The 23854-nt window shown below is 50.2% G+C and overlaps 1 protein-coding gene across 4 annotated transcripts; it reads left to right on the top strand.

The window, feature by feature from the left end:
* Positions 1 to 177: 177 nt before the first annotated feature.
* On the top strand, positions 178 to 23544 carry ITPKC (inositol-trisphosphate 3-kinase C). Of its 4 annotated transcripts, none has more exons than XM_058195643.1 (8): positions 178 to 306; positions 1897 to 2020; positions 15424 to 15523; positions 15612 to 15825; positions 15962 to 16166; positions 16605 to 16706; positions 22226 to 22297; positions 22575 to 23544. In XM_058195643.1, exons 2-8 carry the CDS (start codon positions 1964 to 1966, stop codon positions 22806 to 22808), a joined length of 984 nt encoding a protein of 327 aa, XP_058051626.1. In that variant the 5' UTR covers positions 178 to 306; positions 1897 to 1963; the 3' UTR covers positions 22809 to 23544. The 4 variants fall into 4 exon arrangements, with proteins under 4 accessions (XP_058051626.1, XP_058051627.1, XP_058051625.1 ...); XM_058195644.1 differs by having other exon boundaries at positions 1897 to 2117; XM_058195645.1 differs by lacking the exon at positions 178 to 306 and adding an exon at positions 916 to 940 and having other exon boundaries at positions 1897 to 2117.
* The last annotated feature ends 310 nt before the right edge of the window (positions 23545 to 23854 follow it).

The following is a 23854-nucleotide window of genomic DNA, read 5'->3' as shown; positions in this document are numbered from 1 at the left end:
CCATCCTGATAGGGGTACAAATCCCAGAGCATCACTGACTAATTGTACTACATCTTTCCGGAGGAATCACGAGATGCTCAGAGAATATTTGCATGTTTTCTGCCAGGGAACCAGTCACAGGAGCAGGACAGAACATGACTCGCTCAGTTTCCCGGATCTGTTTTGTCTGAGTCATGCAAGGAAGAGCTGCTGGGGACAGGTGATGCAACATTTGCTGACAGATATGTCAGAGTTGGGAGTGGGAAGGCATAGCACAAAAGATCCCTGACCCCAGAAGAGCTATCCAGGCAGCGTGAGTGACAAAAGGTGGGCAAGATGTGCTGAGTCACCCTGGGGATGAGGCACGGCAGGGCAAGAGACCCTGGCGCAGGCTCAAACTCACAGCTTTGGGGGGCGAGTCGCACCCACCAGAAGAAACCGATTTGCTCCAGGCCTCCCGAAGCCCCTCCCAAAAATTGGGTGACGGGGCCCTCCTTTGGCCAGGACTGGGCTGGCTCAGTTGCAGGGCTGCTTGCATAAACCCCCAGGAGTCCAGAGTGTGAACCCCTGAGCCAGGATGAAAGGGGCCTTTCCTCCCGGTGGTCTGGGGCACCCGGGTCGGTTCAGGCCAGGCCAGGCCTGGGTGGGGGAGGGGATCTCCGGACGGGCTCTGCGATGTCCACGGCTGATTCCGGGCATCCGGAGGCGCCCCGCCCCGCCCCTTCCCGAAGCGTCGCCCCGCCTGAGCCGGCAGCCAGTCCCAGCGTCACCGGGGCTCTGCTTCGCCGGGAGAAGGCGGGGATCGCCTCGGACGCCGCCAGTCCCCACGCGGCCGCCGGACGCCCCTCCTCCGGCCGGACGGCGCCCACTCGCCAGCGGCCGGAGCGGGAGGGCGATGCGGCTGGAGGCCGCCGGCGCGGGAGAAGCGCCCTCCGGAGGGGACGAGCGCGGGGACGCGCAGGTGAGGCGGGGGGTGACGGGACCGAGCCGGGGGAGGGTTCTGGGGCCGGGGAGGCTCCGCTGCGGGCCGGGCCTTGCGCTGCCGGGACCCCGAGAGGGGCGAGGGGAGGGCGACTGCCCCGGGAGATGGCGGGGCGGTGGGCGCGACCCCGCGAGGTTCAACCCGAAGGATCGGGGCCCCGCAGCCGGAGCTGCCATGGCCACAGAGGCTCCGGCCGGGGACCCCGAGCTGCCCGACTGCCGAGCGCGGGCCGGATGCAGCCGCTCCGCAGAAGCCTCTGGCCAGAGCCCGGTGGGCGGAGGACCAGCTGACGGATCCCCTTCCGAGGGCTCAGCTGCTTTGGCTCGGGGTTAGGACGGCTGGCCGCGGGGTGCAAGCAGTTCGGAACCCGCTGGCTGAATGGAGAAGGGCCCCGTGGTGGGCATTCAGCTGTGATTTATGCTTTATTATTGGTTTATCTCGCTTATAGGGCTGTCCAGATCTCACGTGACTCTGGGCGGTGTACAAATTTAAAATAAAGTACAATTACTAAAATAATTTTAAAAACGGTGCACATAGCAGCTGAAGAATCATAAAAGGCCTTGGAGGTAGCCATGGCTGGGCTTCTGCACACACCCAGAACCAGGCCTCCAAGGCCTTTCAGAGGCCGGCAACCTGAGCTCCAACCGAATCCTGGGAGGGAGAGGCTCCTGCAGGCAGGTGCCGCAGCAGCAAAGGCTCCTCTTCCCTCTTGGTTGATGAAACCTGCAGCAGGCCTTTCCTGCCAGGTCAGATGGGAGGAATTTCGAAAGAGACACACAGCACCTTGAATCGCCTCACAGACTCACACTGGTAGCCAACACCGCTTGCAGTTGATGGTATCACATGTGCCAGATATGTGGGCACCAAAACAACAAAGATGGCAATGGTAGGCTCCATTTTATAGCCAGAGCCTCACTGGATTCTGGATCCCTCAGGTCTCAGCACGGAGTTTCTTTGGTAGCCACAGCAACATGGAACAAACTTGCCTCTGCTCTCTCTGGGATGCATCCTGCCCAGCCCCACCTGTGGATGTCCTGGCGGTCTGATCCTGCTTTCAAGGTCAGGTAGAACTGGCTTGGTGATCAACTCCTAGCAAGAGTAGCCACCAACTGGGGAATCCTGCTGCCACATGAGAAGGAGATTTCCCCAATGCGAGGTACTATCTTGATGGACCATGCTCTCCCATCTGCAGAGATCAAAGATCAAAATAAACCTAAATGCTGCTCAGGTGGAAAACAGAATAAAATCTCACATCTGCCAGCCACAAGGGTAGTCAAGGGTAGTCTTTCCCTTGTTTCACAGCCTCCCCTATGCCTCCTTCCCTTCGCGTACTTCTACCTGAGAGCAACAGCTGGCCCCACTAGTGCAGGATGTGCAAAGTATTTCCAATTTTACAAGAGTTGAGCAACTCAATCAACAGGGACTTCTTGTTCTGAATCCTGGATCTTCTGTGATTTCTCATCAGTTCAGCCACATTTTCTGCCTTTTTAAGAACCTGGTTTCCATGAGCAAGTGGTTGGGCTCGGCAGGAGAGGGAATGGTGCTTGCCTCCTGCCTCTCGTTTGGGGGCCCGTCTCTTCCTGGCCCCTCCAATCTTCCCAGGAAAGGCCCAGGGTATTCTTGATGGGCTCAAAGGCTTGGAGATCAGAGGCTTTTTCAATCCTCGTCCCCAAATGGGGGGCTGACTTTGGGGACTTCCAGAATTCCCAGCCAGGTAGGTAGAGCTCCCGCTTTCCTGTCCCAAGTGTGGGGCTGCTCCTTCCGTCACATGTTTTCCCAGAGAATGAGAAGCATGTGGGAGGTTGTGCATGTGAGCCCAGGACACTCTGTCTATCTTGAGAGGAGAAGAGAAATAATAATAATAATAATAATAATAATAATAATAATAATAATAATAATAATAATAATAATAATAATAATAATAATTTAATTTTTATACCGCCCTTCTCCCGAAGGACTCAGGGCGGTGAACAGGCAAATAAAATAGTACAATATATTACAATAAAACACATTTTAAAAAACTTATTCAAAATAGCCTAAATTTAAAATACCATACAAAATATTAAAAAAACCCAATAAAATCCATATTTAAAAACCCTGTTTAAGCCAGTCCTGCTCAAAAGAATAGATATGTCTTCAGCTCGTGGCGAAAGGTCCGGAGGTCAGGAAGTTGTCGAAGTCCTGGGGGAAGGTCGTTCCAGAGGGTAGGTGCGCCCACAGAGAAGGCTCTCCCCCTGGGGGTCGCCAGCCTACACTGTTTGGCTGACGGCACCCTGAGAAGATCCTCTCTATGGGAGCGTACCGGCCGGTGGGAGGCATGTGGTAACAGAAGGCGGTCCTGAAGATATCCCGGTCCTATGCCATGGAGCGCTTTAAAGGTGGTAACCAACACCTTGAAGTGCACTCGGAAAACCACAGGTAGCCAGTGCAGCCTGCGCAGGATCGGTGTTATATGGGCGCCACGAGTGGCTCCCTCTATCACCCGCGCGGCCGCATTCTGAACCAACTAGTCTCCGGGTGCACCTCAAGGGGAGCCCCATGTAGAGAGCATTGCAGTAGTCCAGGCGAGAAGTGACGAGGGCGTGAGTGACTGTGTATAAGGCATCCCGGTCTAGAAAGGGGCGCAACTGGTGGACCAGGCGAACCTGGTAAAAAGCTCTCCTGGAGACGGTTGCCAAATGTTCTTCAAAAGACAACTGTCCATCCAGGAGAACACCCAGATTGCGCACCCTCTCCATCAGGGCCAATGACTCGCCCCAACAGTCAGCCGCGGTTGCAGCTGACTGTACCGGGATGCCGGCATCCACAGCCAATCAGTCTTGGAGGGGTTGAGCCTGAGCCTGTTTCTCCCCATCCAGACCCGTACGGCCTCCAAACACCGAGACAGCACTTCGACAGCTTCATTGGGGTGATCAGGGGTGGAAATGTACAGCTGGGTGTCATCCGCGTACAGTTGGTAACACCCCAAAACCACTGATGACCTCACCCAGCGGCTTCATGTAGATGTTGAACAGGAGAGGCGAGAGAACCGACCCCTGTGGCACCCCACAAAGGAGGCGCCTCGAGGTCGATCTCTGCCCCCCTGCCAACACCGTCAGCGATCGGTCGGAGAGATAGGATGAGAACCACCGAAATACGGTGCCTCCCACTCCCAGTCCCTCCAACCGTCGCAGCAGGATACCATGGTCGATGGTATCAAAAGCCAAAAGAAAGAGAAAGAAAGGGCGAAGTTTGATAAAAGTTCTATTTCAAACAAATATCCATATTCTTTTGACACAGAGAAAAGCTGCTCCAATCATCCCTTCCTGCCTTTGTTTGTTTTCTGGAACATTCTGGAACATATAGAGCAGGGGTTAAATGCTATCGGTTCGGACCGGCTCACCCAATCCAGTAGCAATGGCGCCTGGTGGTTCGGAGAACCAGTAGCAAAAATCTCAGGCCCTGCCCCTGCTGAGCCGCGCCATCATCAGAGGTGGTTTTTTTTTTTTACTTTTAAAAGCAGTTTTTCTTCAGCCAAAAGCATGCCTTTAAAAGTAAAAAAAAAGCCTTTGATGATCCCGCAGCTCGGCTGGGATCGTCAGAACCCTTTAAACTCTTTTTTTAACAACTTCTTCGGCTGAAGAGGTTGTAAAAAAAAAAGGTTTTAAAAGGCTCCTCTAGTGATCCCAGCTGAGTTCCTCATCTCCAGAACCGTAAAAAACATGTTTTCGAAGAGCTTGTAGAAAACAACCTTTTAAGAGATTCTGGGCTGCCATGAAGCACTTACCTAATTAACTGCTCCTTTCGGGTTGGGAAACAATGTACACAATGTACATTATTAGTACAAATTACACAATGTAAGCCGCCCTGAGTCTTCAGAGAAGGGCGGGATATAAATGTAAATTTTTTTTTAAAAAAAGCCATGCTTTACATCAGTTGCATCAGCTAGCAACTGATGCTGGCTGGCTTTGCTGGCTGAAGAACTCTGGGAATTGAAGTCCACAAACCTTAAAGTTACTAAGGTTGGAGACCCCTGATCTAAAAAATATAAATAAAATAAAATAATAAAATAAAATATTTATGCAGCTTTCTGAGATTTGGTGTGTTTCTGTAGCGTTTCACTCTAACTACACAAACACACAAAATCTCACAAAGCTATATGTGGCATTTTGTGTGTGTGTGAGGCAGTTGAGTTGTGTGTGTGTAAAGTGTGAAAGTTGGTTTTTGAGCTTTTTGTAGCGGCATGTTGCAGGGCCATTTTAGGTGAAGTGCAGCTGCTTTTACATTGTGTGTGAGTCTGTTGTGTTGTGTTGTGTGTGTGTAAAGTGTGAAAGTTGGTTTTTGGTACCTCTTATTGTTTTGTATACTTTGTTTATTATTTTTATTATTTATTGTTATTGGCCATGCCCACCCAGTCATCTGACCACCAAGCCACGCCCACCAATTAAGCCACGCCCACAGAACCAGTAGGGAAAATTTTTAAATTTCACCCCTGATACAGAGCACTTTTTTCTACCTGTGAAGCACCTGTTGGTCTCTTGATGAGCTGCTTCAGGTGCAACGGATTCATTTCCAGCAGAATGAATCACCGTGGGCTGATTTAGGTGCTTCTGGCCAGTCTGTGGAGCTGAGCACGCCTGACTAATGCCGGCTGGAGGGCTGAACTGGCCCTGGAGCTCCAGCTGCCTTTTTGGGCATGTGCCCATCCACGCTTTTGCAAAGGAGGGGAAGCAGAAGTGGGAGGGGGGAAGCGTCCTGGCAGACCCAGAATGGCAGGCCGCCCCTTTCTATGGCCATTCGAAATACAAAAAGGGCTAAATGCTTTTTATGAACCTTAAAGTGGTGGCTTAGGCTCTTAATTGGTCCCTTTCGCCTCCTGAATGGAAACCCTTAGAAAAATCCTGAAAGCTGAAGGAGAGCAAAAAAAGGGGCTTATTTCTGTAAACCAAGATGTTTGTTTAAGACAGTGGTAGTCAAGGTCCCTACTGCCCACTAGTGGACGTTCCAGCTTTCATGGTGGGCGATAGGGGTTTTGTCCGATACTGAAGCACTTTCCTTTTTTTTTAATTTAATTGACTTTTTAAAAAATTTTCATAGCATTATTTAAAAACATTTTCATTAGGTTTTCATAAAATTCCCTGTGACAATTTAAATTTCTGAAAATATACTATTTGTATCACCCGCGCATAAGTTTAGTTCACGTTACGTAAGTGAAACTAAATGGCGCTATAGTGCAACCGCAAACAAAAGAGCCTCGTCCCAGAATAGCTCGCGCATCTCCCCCCACACCACCCAGCTGTAACAGACAAGCAGAGCTGGTAGTTGGCGCCCTCCCCCCAACTCCAATCCATGATGCGCGAGAGGCATGTGCAGACGACCATACATAGCGCATTACTGTGGAACTGGTGGGCGGTTAGAAAATTTTACTACTAAGAGATACAAAAGTGGGCGGTAGGTATAAAAAGGTTGACTACCCCTGGTTTAAGATATTTCTGCATTTCCCTTCATAGGAAGATGCTGGGACAGTGTTCAAAGAACTACTAATGAATGTGTTTACACAAGTTAATTCACTGCAATAAAAACATAATGGAATTAGTCACATTGAAAATGATAAAAGCATAAAAATAGAATTTCTTCTAAAGTGCCTGGCTACCCTGGCTTGGAGCGAAGCTGCCTCAGGATTTGGCAGCAGCTGACCCTCTTGAGCAGAAGGAGGGAGGCCTCAGTTGTCGGGGATCCTCAGGCAAAAGAGTATTTGGGGGAACCTCTCCAGAAAACCTTGATGCAGACAGGCTGAGGTGGTGGTGCTGAATTTGCATGGTCCTGTGAAGCAGCGGTCTCCAACTGATGGTCCGTGGACCACTGGTGGTCCGTGAGAAAATGTTGGTGGTCCGCAGAAAAAATATTTGCAATTTTTATATTGCATTAAATCAGGGGTCCTCAAACTACGGCCCCTTGGACAGATAAGTTGCCGGGCGATGCCATGGGCAGAATCCACCAGCCCAACTTCCATCCTTTATTCCATCAGACTGTTGCCGTACCGGCCTTTTGCTGTGGTCTGTAACTATTCGGGTCTGCCTGTTGTCCGCGATACCATCTATCGACCTGGGATTTCCCTTTTTTTCCCGCTGTCATTTACATCTTAATCGCATGAAATATACGTCTGCCGAACTTCTTCGACTGCGAGGTTCCCCCGCCTCGCAGGAATGGCCCTCTGGGTTATCGAGGGCCGGCCTTAACGAGGGGTCTTGGGACCCGGAGAGGTGGCATGCGAGGAAGAAGAATTTGTGGGGCTTTGTATATAAGTTTTTTAATAAGGGTTTTTTAAAGGGGGGGAGGGTAGTGTCGGGTGGGGGGAAGAACCCGTCGGGGAGGGCAGGTCTAGTCCCGGAAACTGTTCCCAGTGTTTATCTATTAGGTCCGAGGGAGGGGGGTGAGGGGTACGTTCCAGAGGTGGAAGTTGGTTCCATCTGTACGGTAAGTGGGAGGGGCAGATATGGCGGAAGCAAGGGGCCATATCGCTTTCTGGGAGCTCGTGCTCGCTGTTTAAAAGCAATCACGTGCTCCGGGCCCCCAGTCTTTTCCCGTTCCCCGGTTCCTCAGAGCCCGGGCCTCCGGTTGATGTTATGTAATGCCCGGTCCGTGGTTAATAAAGCCCCCCTGATTTGTGACCTTATCCAGGGGGAATCCACGGACTTTATGGGCATTACGGAGACCTGGTTGGGCGCAGAAGGGGGTGTGCCCCTAGTTGAACTGTGCCCTCCAGGTTTCCGAGCATTCCATCAACCGAGGGCCTAGGGTAGGGGTGGAAGGGTGGCGGTTGTTATGAAAGAGGGTCTGGAGCCGAGAGATACCACTGTTCCTCAGATAGCCGGCTGCGAATCCCTTCTTGTGAAGTGGGGCCATAAGAATCAGATGGGTCTGTTGATCGCGTACCTGGTTCCTTGCTACGTGACTACAGCCCTGCCTGAGCTGCTGGAGGTGCTAGCCGGGGTGGCGGTGGAGATCCCCAGACTCTTGGTCATGGGTGACTTCAACTTGCCATCGGCCGGCTTGTCGTCGACAGTGGTTCAGGAGTTCCAGGCTTCCATGACGGCCTTGGACCTGGTTCAAATAACTGATGGCCCTACCCACACGGGGGGATCCGCGCTGGACCTGATTTATATCTCTGGACAGTGGTTTAATGATCTGGTAGTAAGAGATTTAGTGACGTTACCGGTGTCATGGTCAGATCATTTTCTCCTCCGCCTAGACTTTCAGACCGCTACTCACCACCGCAGGGAGACGGAACCAATACGTTGGTTCCATCCCAGGCGCCTGATGGACCCTGAGAGGTTCCAGACGGAGCTTGGGCCGTTTCCTGAGGATCTTGCCCACAGCACGACCGAAGAACTAGTTGCGGCCTGGGAACAGGCCGCGGCTGGGGCTTTGGACCGTGTCGTGCCTTTGCGGCCTCTGACCCGGCGCAGATCTCAATTAGCTCCTTGGTTCTCTGAGGAGCTGAGAGAGATGAAACGCCGGAGAAGACGCCTAGAGAGCGTTTGGAGGTCCAGCTGCCCGGTTGATCGGACACTAGTTAGGTCTTTTCAAAGACCTACCTAGTGGCACTGAGGGTGGCGCTCTCGCTTCCTCCCTCATTGCGTCGGCAGATAACCGCCCGGCCGCCCTGTTTGGGTAACCCGTTCCTCCTTCACCAGGGGAGCGGGATGACCTACAGGGACGTGCCGAGGAGTTTAACGTTATCTATACGATAAAATCGCTCAGCTCCGGGATAGCTTGGACCAAGATTGCGATGATCCGGATGAGATGACTGAGGCGTCTTGTTGATACCGTTTGGGATGAGTTCGATTCTGTGACTCCGAGGACGTGGACAGGCTGCTGGGAGGCTGCATGCCACTACATGTTTACTGGACCCGTGCCCTCCTGGCTGGTGCTGGCCACTCAGGAGGTGACACGAGGCTGGCTCAGGGATTATAAATGCTTCTTTGATGGAGGGATCTTCCGCCGCCTTGAAGAGGCGGTGGTGAGACCCTCCTCAAGAAGCCTTCCTGGACCCAGCTATTTTGGGTAATTACGTCCAGTCTCCAACCTTCGCTTTATCGCGAAGGTTGTAGAGAGTGTGGTGGCGTGGCAGTTTCCTCAGTACCTGGAGGAAGCTGTCTATCTAGACCCGTTCCAGTCCGGCTTCCGGCCCGGGCATAGCACGGAGACAGCTTTGGTCGCGTTGGTGGATGACCTCTGGAGGGCCAGGGACAGGGGTTGCTCCTCTGCCTTGGTCCTGTTAGATCTCTCATCGGCTGTTGATACCATCGACCATGGTATCTTGCTGCGCCGGTTGGAGGGGTTGGGAGTGGGAGGCACCGTTTATCGGTGGTTCTCCTCCTACCTCTCTGACCGGTCGCAGACGGTGTTGACAGGAGGGCAGAGATCAGGGTCGATTCTCTCGCCTCTCCTGTTCAACATCTATATGAAGCCGTTGGGCGAGGTCATCAGTGGCTTTGGGGTGAGCTATCATCTGTACGCTGATGATACTCAGCTGTACTTTTCCACCCCAGGCCACCCCAGCGAAGCTGTCGAAGTGCTGTCCCGTTGTCTGGAGGCCGTACGGGTCTGGATGGGGAGAAACAGACTCAGACTCAATCCATCCAAGACGGAGTGGCTGTGGATGCCGGCATCTCGGTACAGTCAGCTGCAACCGCAGCTGACTGTTGGGGGTGAGTCATTGGCCCCGACGGAAAGGGTGCGCAACTTGGGCGTTCTCCTGGATGGACGGCTGTCGTTTGAAGACCATGTGGCGGCCGTCTCCAGGAGAGCTTTTTACCAGGTTCGCCTGGTTCGCCAGTTGCGCCCCTTTCTGGACCGGGATGCCTTATGCACGGTCACTCATGCTCTCATCACTTCTCGCCTAGATTATTGCAATGCTCTCTACATGGGGCTACCCCTGAGGTGCACCCGGAGACTTCAGCTAGTCCAGAATGCAGCTGCGCGGGTGATTGAGGGAGCACCACGTTGCTCCCGGGTAACACCACTCCTGCGCAGTCTGCACTGGCTACCTGTGGTCTTTCGGGTGCGCTTCAAGGTTCTGGTTACCACCTTTAAAGCGCTTCATGGCTTAGGGCCCGGGTACTTACGGGACCGCCTGCTGTTACCTTATGCCTCCCATCGACCCGTACGCTCTCACAGAGAGGGTCTTCTCAGGGTGCCGTCCGCCAAGCAATGCCGGCTGGCGGCCCCAGGAAGGGCCTTCTCTGTTGGAGCACCTACTCTCTGGAACGACCTTCCCCCCGGTTTGCGCCAAATATCTGACCTTCGGACCTTTCGTCGGGAATTAAAAACTCATTTATTCATTCAAGCGGGACTGGACTGATTTTTTAGATTTTTAAATTTCTAAATTTTAAATTTTTAAATCTTCTGTAATTTTATATGGGGTATTTTAGGTTGGTCAATTTGACGGTTTTAATTCGGCCACTATTGAATAGGTATTTTAAATTGATTTTTAACTTTGTATACTTATTGCTTTTTATCTTGGCTGTACACCGCCCTGAGTCCTTCGGGAGAAGGGCGGTATAAAAGTTTAATAAATAAATAAATAAATAAATAAATAAGTGCAAATGAACGTTTGCGTTGCTGCAGAGAGTCTCCCCCTTTGGGGTCTTCTTGTGTGGGTCAGAGGGGTGTAGAAATTCTGACTTGGAGTCTGCTTTAGCCTCCTGGTGTTGGGCTTTGGACGAAGGCTGGAGGGCAGTGCTGCTGGTGGCGAAGAGCCGGCGGGCCTTGTTCCAGTGGGACTGCATCATGGCCTGGAACTGGCTGACCATCTCAGCCCGCTGAGCCTCCAGGCACCGGTACCTGGCCTTGCACTCCCACAGGTCTTCCCTCTGCTTGGAAAGCCTATGTTCCTAGTCCTCAGTGAGGTGCTTCTACTGAGTCTCCTTCTCGGTCACATCCAATTTGAACTGAGCCAGCTGTTTTGCCAACTGTTTCTCCTCGTGGCTGTTTGGCTCCAACAACTGCTTCCTGTTGGGGCCGTAAGGAGCCTGGGGAGGGAGGAGTGGCTGGGAGGGGAGGGAGGAGTAGAGGCTGGCGAGGTGCCCCTCCATGTGAGTGATGTTGTTGTGTCCTCCTCACCTCCATCCGAACGATGGCTTAATTAGCCGGCTCTTATCAACTCTGGCAGCAAAAGAATCAGCGTCTGCCAAGAGCCCTCGATAGCTGCCAAGACGCTGGTGAGTCACAACCTTCAGCTCTAGTCAATCCGTGGATTTGCCTGATACAAAGAGACACACCAGCTCTTGCTGCCTTTTATATCCTGTGGGGTGTGGCTCCATGACTCAGCACTTCCTAGGCCTGCCCCTTCCCTGCTTCTGTTGTTCTTTTCTCTCCTGCCTACGAAACCTGGGATTGAGCCAAGCCTGATTGCTGTCAGCTGGGTCTGCAGGCGTGGCCTGGGGGGGGGGGAAGAGAGAGAGTCAGGAGAAGGAGGCCTCATTATCCTTGGTCTGCTTCTGGCTCCTGGAGCTGATCCAGGGAGGCCGGTGCTTCCGAGGTAAGTCCTGACGGCCCTTCCCCCTCACTGTCCAAATCACTTTCTGGCAGCAGGCCCGGCTCCGAGTCACTTTCTGGCAGCAGGCCCGGCTCCAAAGCACTTTCGGGCATGGGGCCAGGTTCGGGGGTGGGAGCCACAACAGATATTGAGTTGGCCACACCCACCCAGTCACATGACCACATAGCCACGCTCACCCAGCCGGTCATTAGGCAGATCATATTAGTGGTCCACAGGATTTAAAATTATGAATTTAGTGGTCCCTGAGGTCCAAAAGATTGGTGACCCCTGCTGTGAAGGACGCTCAATTTCAGAGACCAAGAGGTAGAGGTGAGACAAGGAGATCCTCAGCTCTCCAGTTCATGGTTGTCCCAAAGTGCTTTTTCAAAAGGCAACTGGACTTGGTTTGCTTGAAGATGTTTTGCTTCCCATCCAAGAAGCAGTTCAAGCTTCTTTGAAGGCCACTGTAGATCAACGGTGATCCTCCCCACCTGTGGGTCTTTTGCAAGCATTTGGATGCAGACTGAATACTCCCTGGGGGAAACAAACCTCCTTGACACCATCCCCCCCCCAGCCTGGGGAGGGGGGCGTTGGTGCTGCTGACATTCAAGAAGAATGTGTCAGGAGCATTTGCCGAGTTCAAAACACAGAAGAGTTTATTCCTGCTAGAGCGGCAAGGAAGGGACGGTGCTTGCTCTACGGAAGGGCTGAGGGTAGCTGCTCCTCCTGGTCCCTGGTCAGTTGCACAAAAGAACTCCGATTGCACCAGAGGATCGTTCTGGAAGAATGGAGCTTCTGGTCCTGAATTGCTGGCTGGTATTTCCTGGGGGCCCCGAATGGTTTGGGTGGGAATCGCTGTGTTGCTTGCTTGGTGGAGGAGTTGAAGTGCCAAGAATGATGGAGGTTCTGCACGTGCTTTCCTCACAGGGCAAAGTGGGCTCCAAGACAATGTCTTTCAAGTGCCACCCCTTGCACAGCACACACAGTCCTTTTAAGCTTGTCTGCCAGGCGTTGCGTGGACACCCTGCTCCTCGGAGGTTGCATCTTTCCTGCCTTGCTTGGAGATTGACCCTTGCAGATGTGGCCAGGAACGGAGCTGTGATTCTCACTCATCCCAGCTTGAATGTTCCAGTCTGGCCCTCCTGAGTGAGGGACAACATGGGGTCCCTCGAGCGGCGCCAACAGGTGTGCCTGCATTATCTGAGACATGTTTCACTGTGAGTCCGGCCAGATCGCTCTCCTCGGACTTAAGCAGAGCCTGTGCGCTGTCAGGGCCTCCAGGGCAGAGACATCTTGCTCTCCAGTGACTGTCCTCTTGTCTGTTGATGGTCCTCTTGCTCTACTCTTTGCCTGTCATGGAAAATTCCTTGCAATATCCCTAGGTTGCTAAGCAACCTACTGCCTCCTCTCTGCTCTTCCTTTCCCCACTTCCAGGAAAAGGGAGGGGCCATGGGTGCCATCAGCATCATGCCAAGCGGTGTGACCAGGAAAGCAGCGTATAAACACCCTGCCTGCGGGTACCCCACGGCTGGGTAGATGCCAACCTCCTCTGGCTGGAGAGCTAGTGTTCCTGGCCTGGGAGAAGTTGGACGGGCTCCTTTCCAGTGAGTGTCCCCCTCCTTCCGAGGGTCTTCCTCGGAGCTGGAGAAAGGAAGGGGCTGCCTCACAAGGGCCCTGTAGGCACTTCCCCACTCTCTCCAGCCACAGACCCGCTCTGGCAGTTTTCATCCAGGCTTCTGCTGGGGACAGGGGACACTCCCTTGCCTTGGCGGGAAGCAGGTGTCCCCCTCTCTCTTGATGGGCTGTGTCTCCTTCTGGGGATCAGGGCTCCTGAATAGCTGGCTGTCAGCACAAAACTGGCCTGGGATTCTTAAGGGGTAGGGCTGGTGGGGGTGCTGGGCTGCAGGTGTGCTCTGGCAGGCTGGTCTCCCCCGGAAGTTGTCTATTTACAAGAGATGGAAAACTTGGCACCTGCCACTGCCATCCTTGCTGCCGCTGCTGCCCGCAGTCTCTCCTGTGCTAACCAGCCAAACCTGTTGGGGAGGTGGGCACATTGGGTTTTCTTCCAGAGATGGTTCTCATGACGCTACTTCCCCCCTTTTCCTGCCCAGTCCCTGTCCAGAGCCCAGGAGCCCCGAGGAGGCTGTGGGGCTACTGCACCAGCCGGTTTGTGTTCTCCATTGTGGTTTGGGAGCTGGTGGCTTTTTCAGCTGAGGGAATAGATTTCGTCAGCTGGGTGCAAATGGGGACGTGGCCAGGAGAAGGGTCCTCCTGCCTGGCCCCCTCCCTGTCCTGATATTGTAGATAAAAGGCTTCCACCGTGGAGGGCATTTGCACCCTGTGATACAACAAAAGCAACATCTCTGTGATTTATTTTGAAATTTCATCCCCCCCGCCCATTCCTGCTGCTCTGGCATCTCTCTCTACCATCTCTAAGATCTTCCAAGCAGGATCTTTCCCACTGCTGGGCCCAGTTTTACTTGGGGGCTGCTGTGGGGAGTGGGGGGGAAGGACTGGAATGGGATGCTGTTGGTGGCTCCAGTTCCTCCAAGAGGGTCTGCTCTTGGGACCCTTCACTCTTTGGGTGTTCATTCTACGTTTTTGAAATTATCTTAGAAGAAAATAGAGGGAGACAATTCAAGACAGTAACAATCGTATATTATGGACATTGGAACTCATTGCCATGGAGAAAATAATAAGGGGTTTTGCTTTTGCTTCAAGAATCATAGGAAGCAAATATGGCGGGCCTGTTTTGTCCTACGACAACCCTGTGAGGTGGGTTCATCAGCCAATGAGCTCCAAGCCCTTCCAATCGTTTTTCCTTCTGGTTGCCGTCAGACTTGGCCTTTCCTGGCACCTCGTGCTATTTTCTTTCGGGAGACTGACTCAGGTGTGACAGCAGGTGCTCTTCTGCAGTATTGCTGTTGTGTATCAGACCAGCTGTTCTCATGCTTCTAAGGAGCCGCCTCTCCTTTGTGTTCTCTGGCAGCCTGCCTCCATCAAACTCTAAGGCATGAGCGAGCCACTTCCTCTCTCTCTCTCTCTTTCTCTCTCTCTCTCTCTCCCTATCGAGCCCAGCTTCGGCTCGACACATGACGCTGCAGGGATTTGCGCTTGGGAAGCATGGGAAGGAGATCATCACACTGGTGGCCTGGATAGAGGGAGATGAGGGCTGGGCATCATGAAGAGCTGGTTTAGTTTTGGGATTTGGCAGATGACGTGGCAGCTGAGGCTGTCAGACGAGGAGGGAGAGCGGCTGGGCGTCAAATCAACGGAGCAGTTCAGCCATGGGGCAGGGCATGAGCAGCGTGGGATGTTTAAAAGGGGCTGAGAGGCAGAAGACCTCGACTATTACTGAAACTCGGTTTGCAGCAGAACCAATAAACGAAGTCACGGGTGGAAAAGAAAATCGAGTTGGCTTGTTTCTTCTCTGTGACATAGTTCCAGAAAAACCTCTTCTGCATGAAAAAAACTCTGAAGCCATTGTCTTTCAAAGTTTTTTACTAGCATAAGGAAACTGGCACACGATGAGTGAAATTCCAAAACTGAAACTTCCGGATTCTTTTCCCAGTTATACAAACCCCAAGCGTCCCACCTCCCTAACCCCTTTGCCGGTCACATGGTCCAACATTCTTTCACTTTATTCGAAACCTCTTCTTGCCACTCCTTCTCAGATGCGAACACAATCCGACCTTGACCGCTTGAAGAATGTTACCATACCCCTCAACCCCCCTTCTTCCCCGCAGGGGAGAAATGTGGCAGCGTCTGGAAACCTAGGGCCTAGTATGGTTTCCAGGCCTGACAGTCTGCATCTGCCACAATTGTGGCTGAGCTAGCTGAGACTCACTCTTAAAAAGTTCCAATCCTCAGATCAATGCCGTTCTCTGAATCTGGGGCAGATTCCTCCCCCCTCACCCTCCTCCCTTCGCTTTGTCTGCAGAACAAGCCCTGGAAGAAGCTGAAGAGCCTGGTGCACTGGTCGCCCTGTGTGGTCTCCTTCCAGAAGCGCTACTCCTGGGTTCAGCTCGCTGGCCATGCAGGTAAGGAGCAGCTCTGGCACTGGGAGGATGCTGGGGGGGCATCTTTCCTGCCAAGCCTCTCCTCCATCATCCTACTCCTCCTTTTCAGGCAACTTCAAGGCCGGGGATTTGGGCCACGTCTTGAAGAGACACTGCTCCAATGAGCAGCAGTGCCTGGAGCGCCTGGGAGGCGATGCATTGCAGCCCTATGTCCCAGCATATTATGGGATGGTGGAGCATGATGGGGAGCCCTACATCCAGATGGAAGACCTGCTGTCTGGCTTTGAGAACCCTTCCATCATGGACTGCAAAATGGGCATCAGGTGAGCCTTCCTTTGCTCAGCCGCAGATATCCTTGGTGGGGCGGGGGGTGGGTGGGAAGCAGGCTCCTTGCATCTTCTGGAGAGCTTTGCCCCACAAATGTCTCCAAGGGCACAGTCTTCTTCCTGCCGTGTGCAGGACGTACCTGGAGGAGGAGCTGGAGAAGGCGAGGCAGCAGCCCTGCCTGCGCCACGACATGTATGACAAAATGATGGAAGTGGACCCTTCCGCTCCCACACCAGAGGAGCACGCCCAGCGTGGCGTGCTGAAGCCCCGCTACATGCAATGGAGGGAATCGCTCAGCTCCACCAGCTCACTCGGGTTCCGCATTGAGGGGGTCAAGGTGAGCGGGGGGGGGGGGCGCTCCTCATTAGGAAGGCAAAGCATTCCAAAAACTGGCTGCCTCTTGCTTGGATGCTGGGGAAGCCCAGTTTTGGTTGGGGAGGGGGCTTTCCCCTTGCCCAAGCTCAGTTGCCTTCTGCCCGTTGGATCCTGGTGGCACTCTTGGCCAGTCTCCCTGCCATCCGATACTGTTTGGGGAGAGACTCAAGGAGATCTTTGCCAGAACCAAGCCTGTCTTGTGTCCTGGGAAAGGAGGCTCAGGCTGGGTCCCCCGGGGCATAAGCAGTGGGGAGGAACCCACCATGCAGAACAGCAAGATTCTGCTCCTAGAGCCGTCTCCACAGAGCTTCCTCCTGCTCTTCCTGTGGAGTCTGTTTTCTGATCTAAGTAAAGACTGACTAGGCTCCTCCTCTTTCTCCCCCCCCCCCCGGATCCCCAGAGGGCCAGTGGCACCTGCAGCACTAGCTTTAAGAAGACCCGGCAAGCTGAGCAGGTCGTGGAGGCCTTTTGGGACTTCCTGGACAAGGACAAACACCTTCTGGTGAGGATCCAGCTTCTGCCCAGTGGAAGATGGGGCTTGGGGTGCTCCCATCACTGAGAGAGAGCCCTAGCAGGAGGGCCCTTGACAACATTTTCTATCCTTCCATTCTGTCTGGGGATCTGCTGTAGGACTGCTCTGCCATTGCTCTGGTGGTGGTTTTGATGGCCCGGCAGCCAGCAACAGAGCCTCTCACTGGAGTTGAATTTGATGCAGCAGCTTTGTTGCTCTAGTACCATGATGGCAAACCTTTGGTACGCCTGCCACAGGTGGCACACATAGCCATATCAGTGGGCACGCCAGCTCAGCTCCAGCACACGCACGCCAGCCAGCTGATAGTTGGCCCTTCTGGGCCCACCAGAAGTAGGGAAACAGGCTGTTTCCTGCCTCTGGAGGGCCTGTGGTGGGTGGGGAAGGCCCGTTTTTCTTTCTCACCTGGCTCCAGATCCTCTCTATGCATCTAGGGAGGGCGAAAACAGGCCCTCTGGAGGCCCTCCAGAGGCCCAAAACGGCCTGTTTCCCAACTTCCAGTTGGACAGGAAGTGACTTTTTTGCTGTCCCTTGCCTCCAAAGACTCCTAGAGAGGCTCTGGAGGCTGGGGACAGCAAAAAAGTCACTTCCTGTACAACCAGAAGTTGGAAAATGAGCTGTTTTCGCCCTCTCCAAATGCATAGAGGGGATCTGGAGCCAGGTGAGAAAGAAAACGGGCCTACCAGGCCATCATGTGCCAGGAGCGGGGTGGGAGGGGGTTGCGCGCGCGCAGGGCAGGGCACATAGAATTATTTATTTATTTATTTATTTAAATTTTTATACTGCCCTTCTCCCGAAGGACTCAGGGCGGTGTACAGCCAAGGTTAAAACAGTTAAATATACAAAATTAAAATATCAATTAAAATACATATTTAATAATGGCCAAATTAAAACCGTCAAATTGACCCAGCCTAAAATACCCCATATAAAATTACTAAAAATTAAAAATTTGAAAAATTTAAAAATCAAGCCAGTCCCGCTTGGATAAATAAATAAGTTTTTAATTCATGGCGAAAGGTCCGAAGGTCAGATAGTTGGCGCAAACCAGGGGGAAGTTTGTTCCAGAGGGTAGGTGCTCCAACAGAGAAGGCCCTTCCCCTGGGGGCCGCCAGCCGACATTGCTTGGCGGACGGCACCCCGAGAAGACCCTCTCTGTGAGAGCATACGGGTCGGTGGGAGGCATAAGGTAACAGCAGGCGGTCCCGTAAGTACCCGGGCCCTAAGCCATGGAGCGCTTTAAAGGTGGTAACCAGAACCTTGAAGCGCACCCGAAAGACCACAGGTAGCCAGTGCAGACTGCACAGGAGTGGTGTTACCCGGGAGCAACCTGGAGCTCCCTAATCTCCCACGCAGCTGCATTCTGGACTAACTGGAGTCTCCGAGTGCACTTCAGGGGTAGCCCCATGTAGAGAGCATTGCAATAATCCAGACGAGAAGTGACGAGAGCATGAGTGACCGTGCATAAGGCATCCCGGTCCAGAAAGGGGTGCAACTGGCGAACCAGGCGAACCTGGTAAAAGGCTCTCCTGGAGACGGCCGCCAGGTGATCTTCAAACGACAGCCGTCCATCCAGGAGAACGCCCAAGTTGCGTACCCTCTCTGTTGGGGCCAGTGACTCGCCCCCAACAGACAGCCGCGGTTGCAGCTGACTGTACCGGGGTGCCAGCATCCACAGCCACTCCGTCTTGGATGGATTGAGTCTGAGTCTGTTTCTCCCCATCCAGACCTGTACGGCCTCCAGGCAACGGGACAACACTTCGACAGCTTCGTTGGGGTGGCCCGGGGTGGAAAAGTACAGCTGAGTGTCATCAGCGTACAGCTGATAACTCACGCTAAAGCCACTGATGACCTCGCACAACGGTTTCATATAGATGTTGAACAGGAGAGGCAAGAGAATCGACCCCTGAGGCACTCCACAAGTAAGGCGCCTCACGGTCGACCTCTGCCCTCCTGTCAACACCGTCTGCGACCAGTCAGAGAGATAGGAGGAGAACCACTGATAAACGGTGCCTCCCACTCCCAAACTCCCCAACCGGCGCAGCAGGATACCATGGTCGATGGCTTTTGGTATCAAAAGCCGATGAAAGATCTAACAGGACCAGGGCAGAGGAACAACCCCTATCCCTGGCCCTCCAGAGGTCATCCACCAACGCGACCAAAGCTGTCTCCGTGCTATACCCGGACCGGAAGCCGGACTGGAACAGGTCTAGATAGACAGCTTCATCCAGGTGTGGGTACGCGCGCCCACAAACCTTCCCCCCCCCCATCCTGGCACGCAATGGCAAAAAGGTTAGCCATCACTGCTCTAGTATATAAAGCTCTAAACTGAGTTATGGGCCTCGGTGAATAATCCAATATTTGGAAGAAGAAATTCAAAGGAAGCAACAGTTATTAATTCAAAACCCACAAGATCACAAACTTAAAGAGGCTATAAAAATATTACAGAGTCAATTTAATATGTTAATGGCAGACCAGGTGGAAACGAATATACAATATGCTAAACATAATACCTTTTGTAATGCAAATAAACCTGGGAGATGGTTGGCATATAATTTAAGGAAGAAACAGAAAGCACGTGTCATACAAAAAATAGAATATAAAGGTAAAGAGATATACCAACAGGATAAAATTAAAAAGGCATTCTCAGAATTTTATACTGCATTATATGCAAAAGACAAAATATTGAATAGGGACATTTATGATTATTTGAAAGATTATAAGGTTAATATTCTAACATTAGAACAGAGGGAGGAGCTGAATCGGCCGATAGCTACTGGAGAAATAGTGGAGGCAATTAAACAATTAAAAATGGGGAAAACCCCTGGTACAGATGGTCTTACAGCAACTTATTATAAAAAAACACAGGATGAAATATTAGGCCCACTTAAAGAATTATTTAATCAGATACAATTAGGAGTGGGAATACCCCCGTCATGGAAAACATCTTTTATTTCACTGATACCGAAAGAGGAGCAAGACTGCTCTAAACCTGGTAACTACAGGCCAATTTCACTTTTAAATAATGATTATAAGATTTTTGTAAAAATAATAGCAAATAGATTAATGTTAGTTTTACAACAAAGAATTCATACTGATCAATCTGGTTTTATAAAAGGGAGGCAGATGAGGAATAATGTTAGACAGATTATTAATATATTGGAATATTTGGAAAAGAAGAATACTTCAGCGGCACTTATTTTTTTGGATGCAGAGAAAGCCTTTGATCGATTGCATTGGGATTTTTTATTTAAATTAATAGAGAAAATGCAATTTGGAGACTGTTTTATTAGAATAATTAAAGCGATTTATGGAGAGCAAACAGCACAGATTATAGTAAATGGTAGTTTGACAGAAGTTATTAAGATTGCGAAAGGAACAAGACAGGGATGTCCCTTATCACCATTATTGTTTGTTTTGACTCTGGAACCATTATTAGATAAAATACGAGAATTAATGAAAATAGAGGAATTAAGATTAGACAATATGAGTATAAAGTTAGAGTTTTTGCAGATGATGTAGTGGTTACGTTAACAAATCCTATAAATTCAAGTAGATTTTTGTTGGAAGTAATTGATAAATATGGAAAGGTATCAGGATTTAAAATAAATCAGAATAAAACAAAAGTGATAATTAAAAATATGTCTCTACAACAGAAACAAAAACTAGAGGAAATGACAGGATTTGAGGTAGTAAAAAAGGTTAAATATTTAGGGTCTATATTAGCTCATCGAACAAGAAACTTTATAAGAATAATTATGACTTGCTATGGCAAAAGTTCAGAATGATATGAGTGGCTGGAAGAAATTGCAGTTATCCCTATTGGGAAGGATTGCTATTAAAATGAATGTGTTACCTAGATTTTTGTTTCTGTTCCAGATGATACCAATAATTAAAAAGGATAAAAATTTGGAAGATTGGCAGATTGGGATTAATAAATTTATATGGCAGGGTAAAAAGGCGAGGTTAAAATGAAAATAATACAGGACTCACGGGAAAGAGGTGGTTTAAGAATGCCTAACTTTAAACTATATTATGAAGCAGTAGCCCTTTCAGTAATAAGTGACTGGTTTAACTTAACAGAGGAAAGAATTTTGAATATAGAAGGTTATGACTTGTTATATGGATGGCATGCGTACTTATTTTATGAAAAAAAAGTGGATAGGGCTTTTAAGAATCATGTGTTGAGAAGTGCTCTTTTGTGGGTCTGGAAAAAATATTCCTATAAATTAGATTACAAGATTCCTATATGGGCGAGCCCTAGACATGCAATAGAGAATATAAATATAGAACAGAAACAGGAAATGATTACATATAAAGAACTTTTGTATGCTGAAGGAGGTAGATTGCAATTAAAATCATTACAGGTATTAAATGAAGAAGGGAGGAATTATACTTGGTTTCAATATGGGCAAATAAGTGCTAGATGGAAAGAAGATCAAAAAATTGGTATAATGCAAAGGAGGAAAATTTAATAAAGCAAATTAGAAATCAGACCCAGGAGCATATAAAGAGATTGTATAATGTGTTGCTTGAAATAGATTCGAAAAGGATTTGGTAAAGGATTGTATGATAAAATGGGCACAGAATATTCAGGAACCAATAATGTTGGAAACATGGGAGAAAATTTGGGTTAGAAATGTTAAGTTTACACAAGCACAGAATTTAAGGGAAAATTTTTATAAGATGTTTTATAGATGGCATTTAGATCCCAAAAAATTATCATGTATGTATCCTAATATCCAACCGAAATGTTGAGGTGTGATTGTGATGATGCTACATATTTTCATATTTGGTGGACTTGCAAGAAAATTAAGGTCTTTTGGATAAGAATTTGGTGGATTATTCAAAATGTACTGAAGAAGAAGATAAAGTTCCTGCCACAATTTTTCCTTTTGGGAATTATAATGGATTGTACAGGGATTGAGACTAAATTGATTTTGAATTTAATAACAGCAGCAAGACTGTTGATTGGACAATACTGGAAGAAGAAGAGATACCTACAATAGAAGAATGGATATTGAAAGTTATTAATTTGGCTGAGATGGCTAAAATCTCAGCTTTTTAAAAGACAATACGCAGGAAAGATATTTAATTGAATGGAAAAATGGATTGATTATCTACAAAACAGATATCAGATTAAGAAATATCAGATTGCCTTTGAATAATTAGAAAGTTATTTTATGTAATGGGGAGGGGGTTGGGAGATGAAAAGCTTTGGATGTGGTTATTTGGATTGGAAGGGAAAATTTTATTCTATGTTTGGTTTATGTATAACAATACCTTGTGATTGATCCGGGAAGCCAGGGGGGGGGGGAGGAAGGGTTTTTGTTTTTTTTGGGGGAGGGAGGGGGAAAAAAGGGGGGAAAATGTTTTTGTTTTTTAAAACTCTTTCAATTAAAAAAAAATAATAATCCAAGCCTCTTCACTGTACAGGGGGTCAGTGGGAAGGATCCCTAACCGAGCTTGTGGCTGCTTCATTCCTTTCTCCACAGAGCAGTTACCTGGAGCAGCTGCAGGAGGTGAGAGCGGCACTGGATCAGTCAGAGTTCTTCAAGGCACATGAGGTGCGTTTTTGCCTTTGTTTGGGGAGAATCTCCCAGAAGGGCAGCCTTGCCCCATTACCTTGGATGCCTTTTCTGGCTAGGTTGGCACATGTTAGGATTAACAATTGGTGGCGTCCTTCTAGCTTGATACTATTGGTTGGTTCAGTAAACCCTGTTTAGATGCCCCTGGGACCAACTCTGCTAAGCAGATACACTTTCTGGCACCTTCCCGCCAAGGTGATCTGTGGGCATCTGTCTGGCACCTTCATGGCCCTTGCTGAGTTTTCTCTGTTTCCAGGTGGTAGGCAGTTCCCTCCTTTTTGTGCATGACAAAACGGGGCTTGCCAGAGTCTGGATGATTGACTTCGGCAAGACGGTGCCACTGCCTGACAAACAAACCCTGACCCATCGGCTGCCCTGGGTGGAAGGCAATCGTGAAGATGGATACTTGTGGGGCTTGGAAAACCTCATGGCAATCATGCAGAGCATGCTGGGAAAATCGGACAGCACCCTGGACACAAGCCCGACGTAACCAGAGGAGCAACATGTAGTCCCAGTGACTCTGACTTAATTTCAGCCAGATATCCTAAGAAACCCCAGGAATGTCTAGGACTGGACTGCAGCTACCCAGAGAACCTGGCAGCAGCATTCCGAATACCCAGCAGTCAACTTTTATGGAAGTACGGATGGCCAGAGGACCCCAGGACAGAGTTGGGGTCCTCCCATAGAAGCTGCAATCCCATGTTCAGAGAATTCTCTGTCAATTCTGAGAAGGCAGAAAAGCTTTAATTTTTGAACGAGCGGAAGGAACAGATTTAAGAATACCAATGTCAACATTTTTTCTTAAGAGGGTGCGCTTCTCAAGCACTCGTCAATCAAATCAGCTAGATGCAAGGACCTCAGAAGGAGCCACTCTTCTCCACGTGAGCAGTGCACAGAAGCATAGTTTTATAGTGCAAAGCCCGCCTGGGCATCTTTCCATGCTTGAAAAAACTCAGCTGAAGAACTTCCATGTGATGCGCTGGATGTTTAGAAACTTCATGATGGAAATGGTTCCTTTTAACCTTCCTTCCAACCCGAATGCTGGGCCACCATAAGACATGTCTTGTCTCTGCACTAGGACTCTTCAAGTGACTTGGAATACAAAGGGGGATTTTGCTAGGAAGGCTCTGTCAGTTCCCCTTCATTAACCAATCAAAAGGAGACCTAGTATGGTAAGCCTGATTGGGGTGGCCTGTAAGGTCAATTAAATAAACCTGTTCAAGTGATCCATGACTGGCATTCTAGGTAACCCAGAAGGGGGGGAGGGGACGATTTGGTGGGAGGGGCACATACACGAGAAAGCACCTGTGATGTTTGTGATGATGCTCACACAAGTGGGGCTGCAAATTCCTGTGATGTGGCGACGCTCATACAAGAGGGGCTGTCAGTGCGCACAAATGCGTGTGCACCAGCCAGCCCTCACGCAGCCCGCTGGTGATTAGGGCATGGCCCACTACTGGGCCGTAGCCCACAGGCTAGAAACCCCTAATTCAAGAAAAATCTGGAAAGACCATCTCGAATTCAAAATGACCTTTG

Source organism: Ahaetulla prasina, chromosome 10, assembly GCF_028640845.1.
Source record: "Ahaetulla prasina isolate Xishuangbanna chromosome 10, ASM2864084v1, whole genome shotgun sequence".
In the NCBI taxonomy this organism is placed as follows: domain Eukaryota; kingdom Metazoa; phylum Chordata; class Lepidosauria; order Squamata; family Colubridae; genus Ahaetulla; species Ahaetulla prasina.
This window is presented reverse-complemented; position numbering and strand designations above follow the sequence as displayed.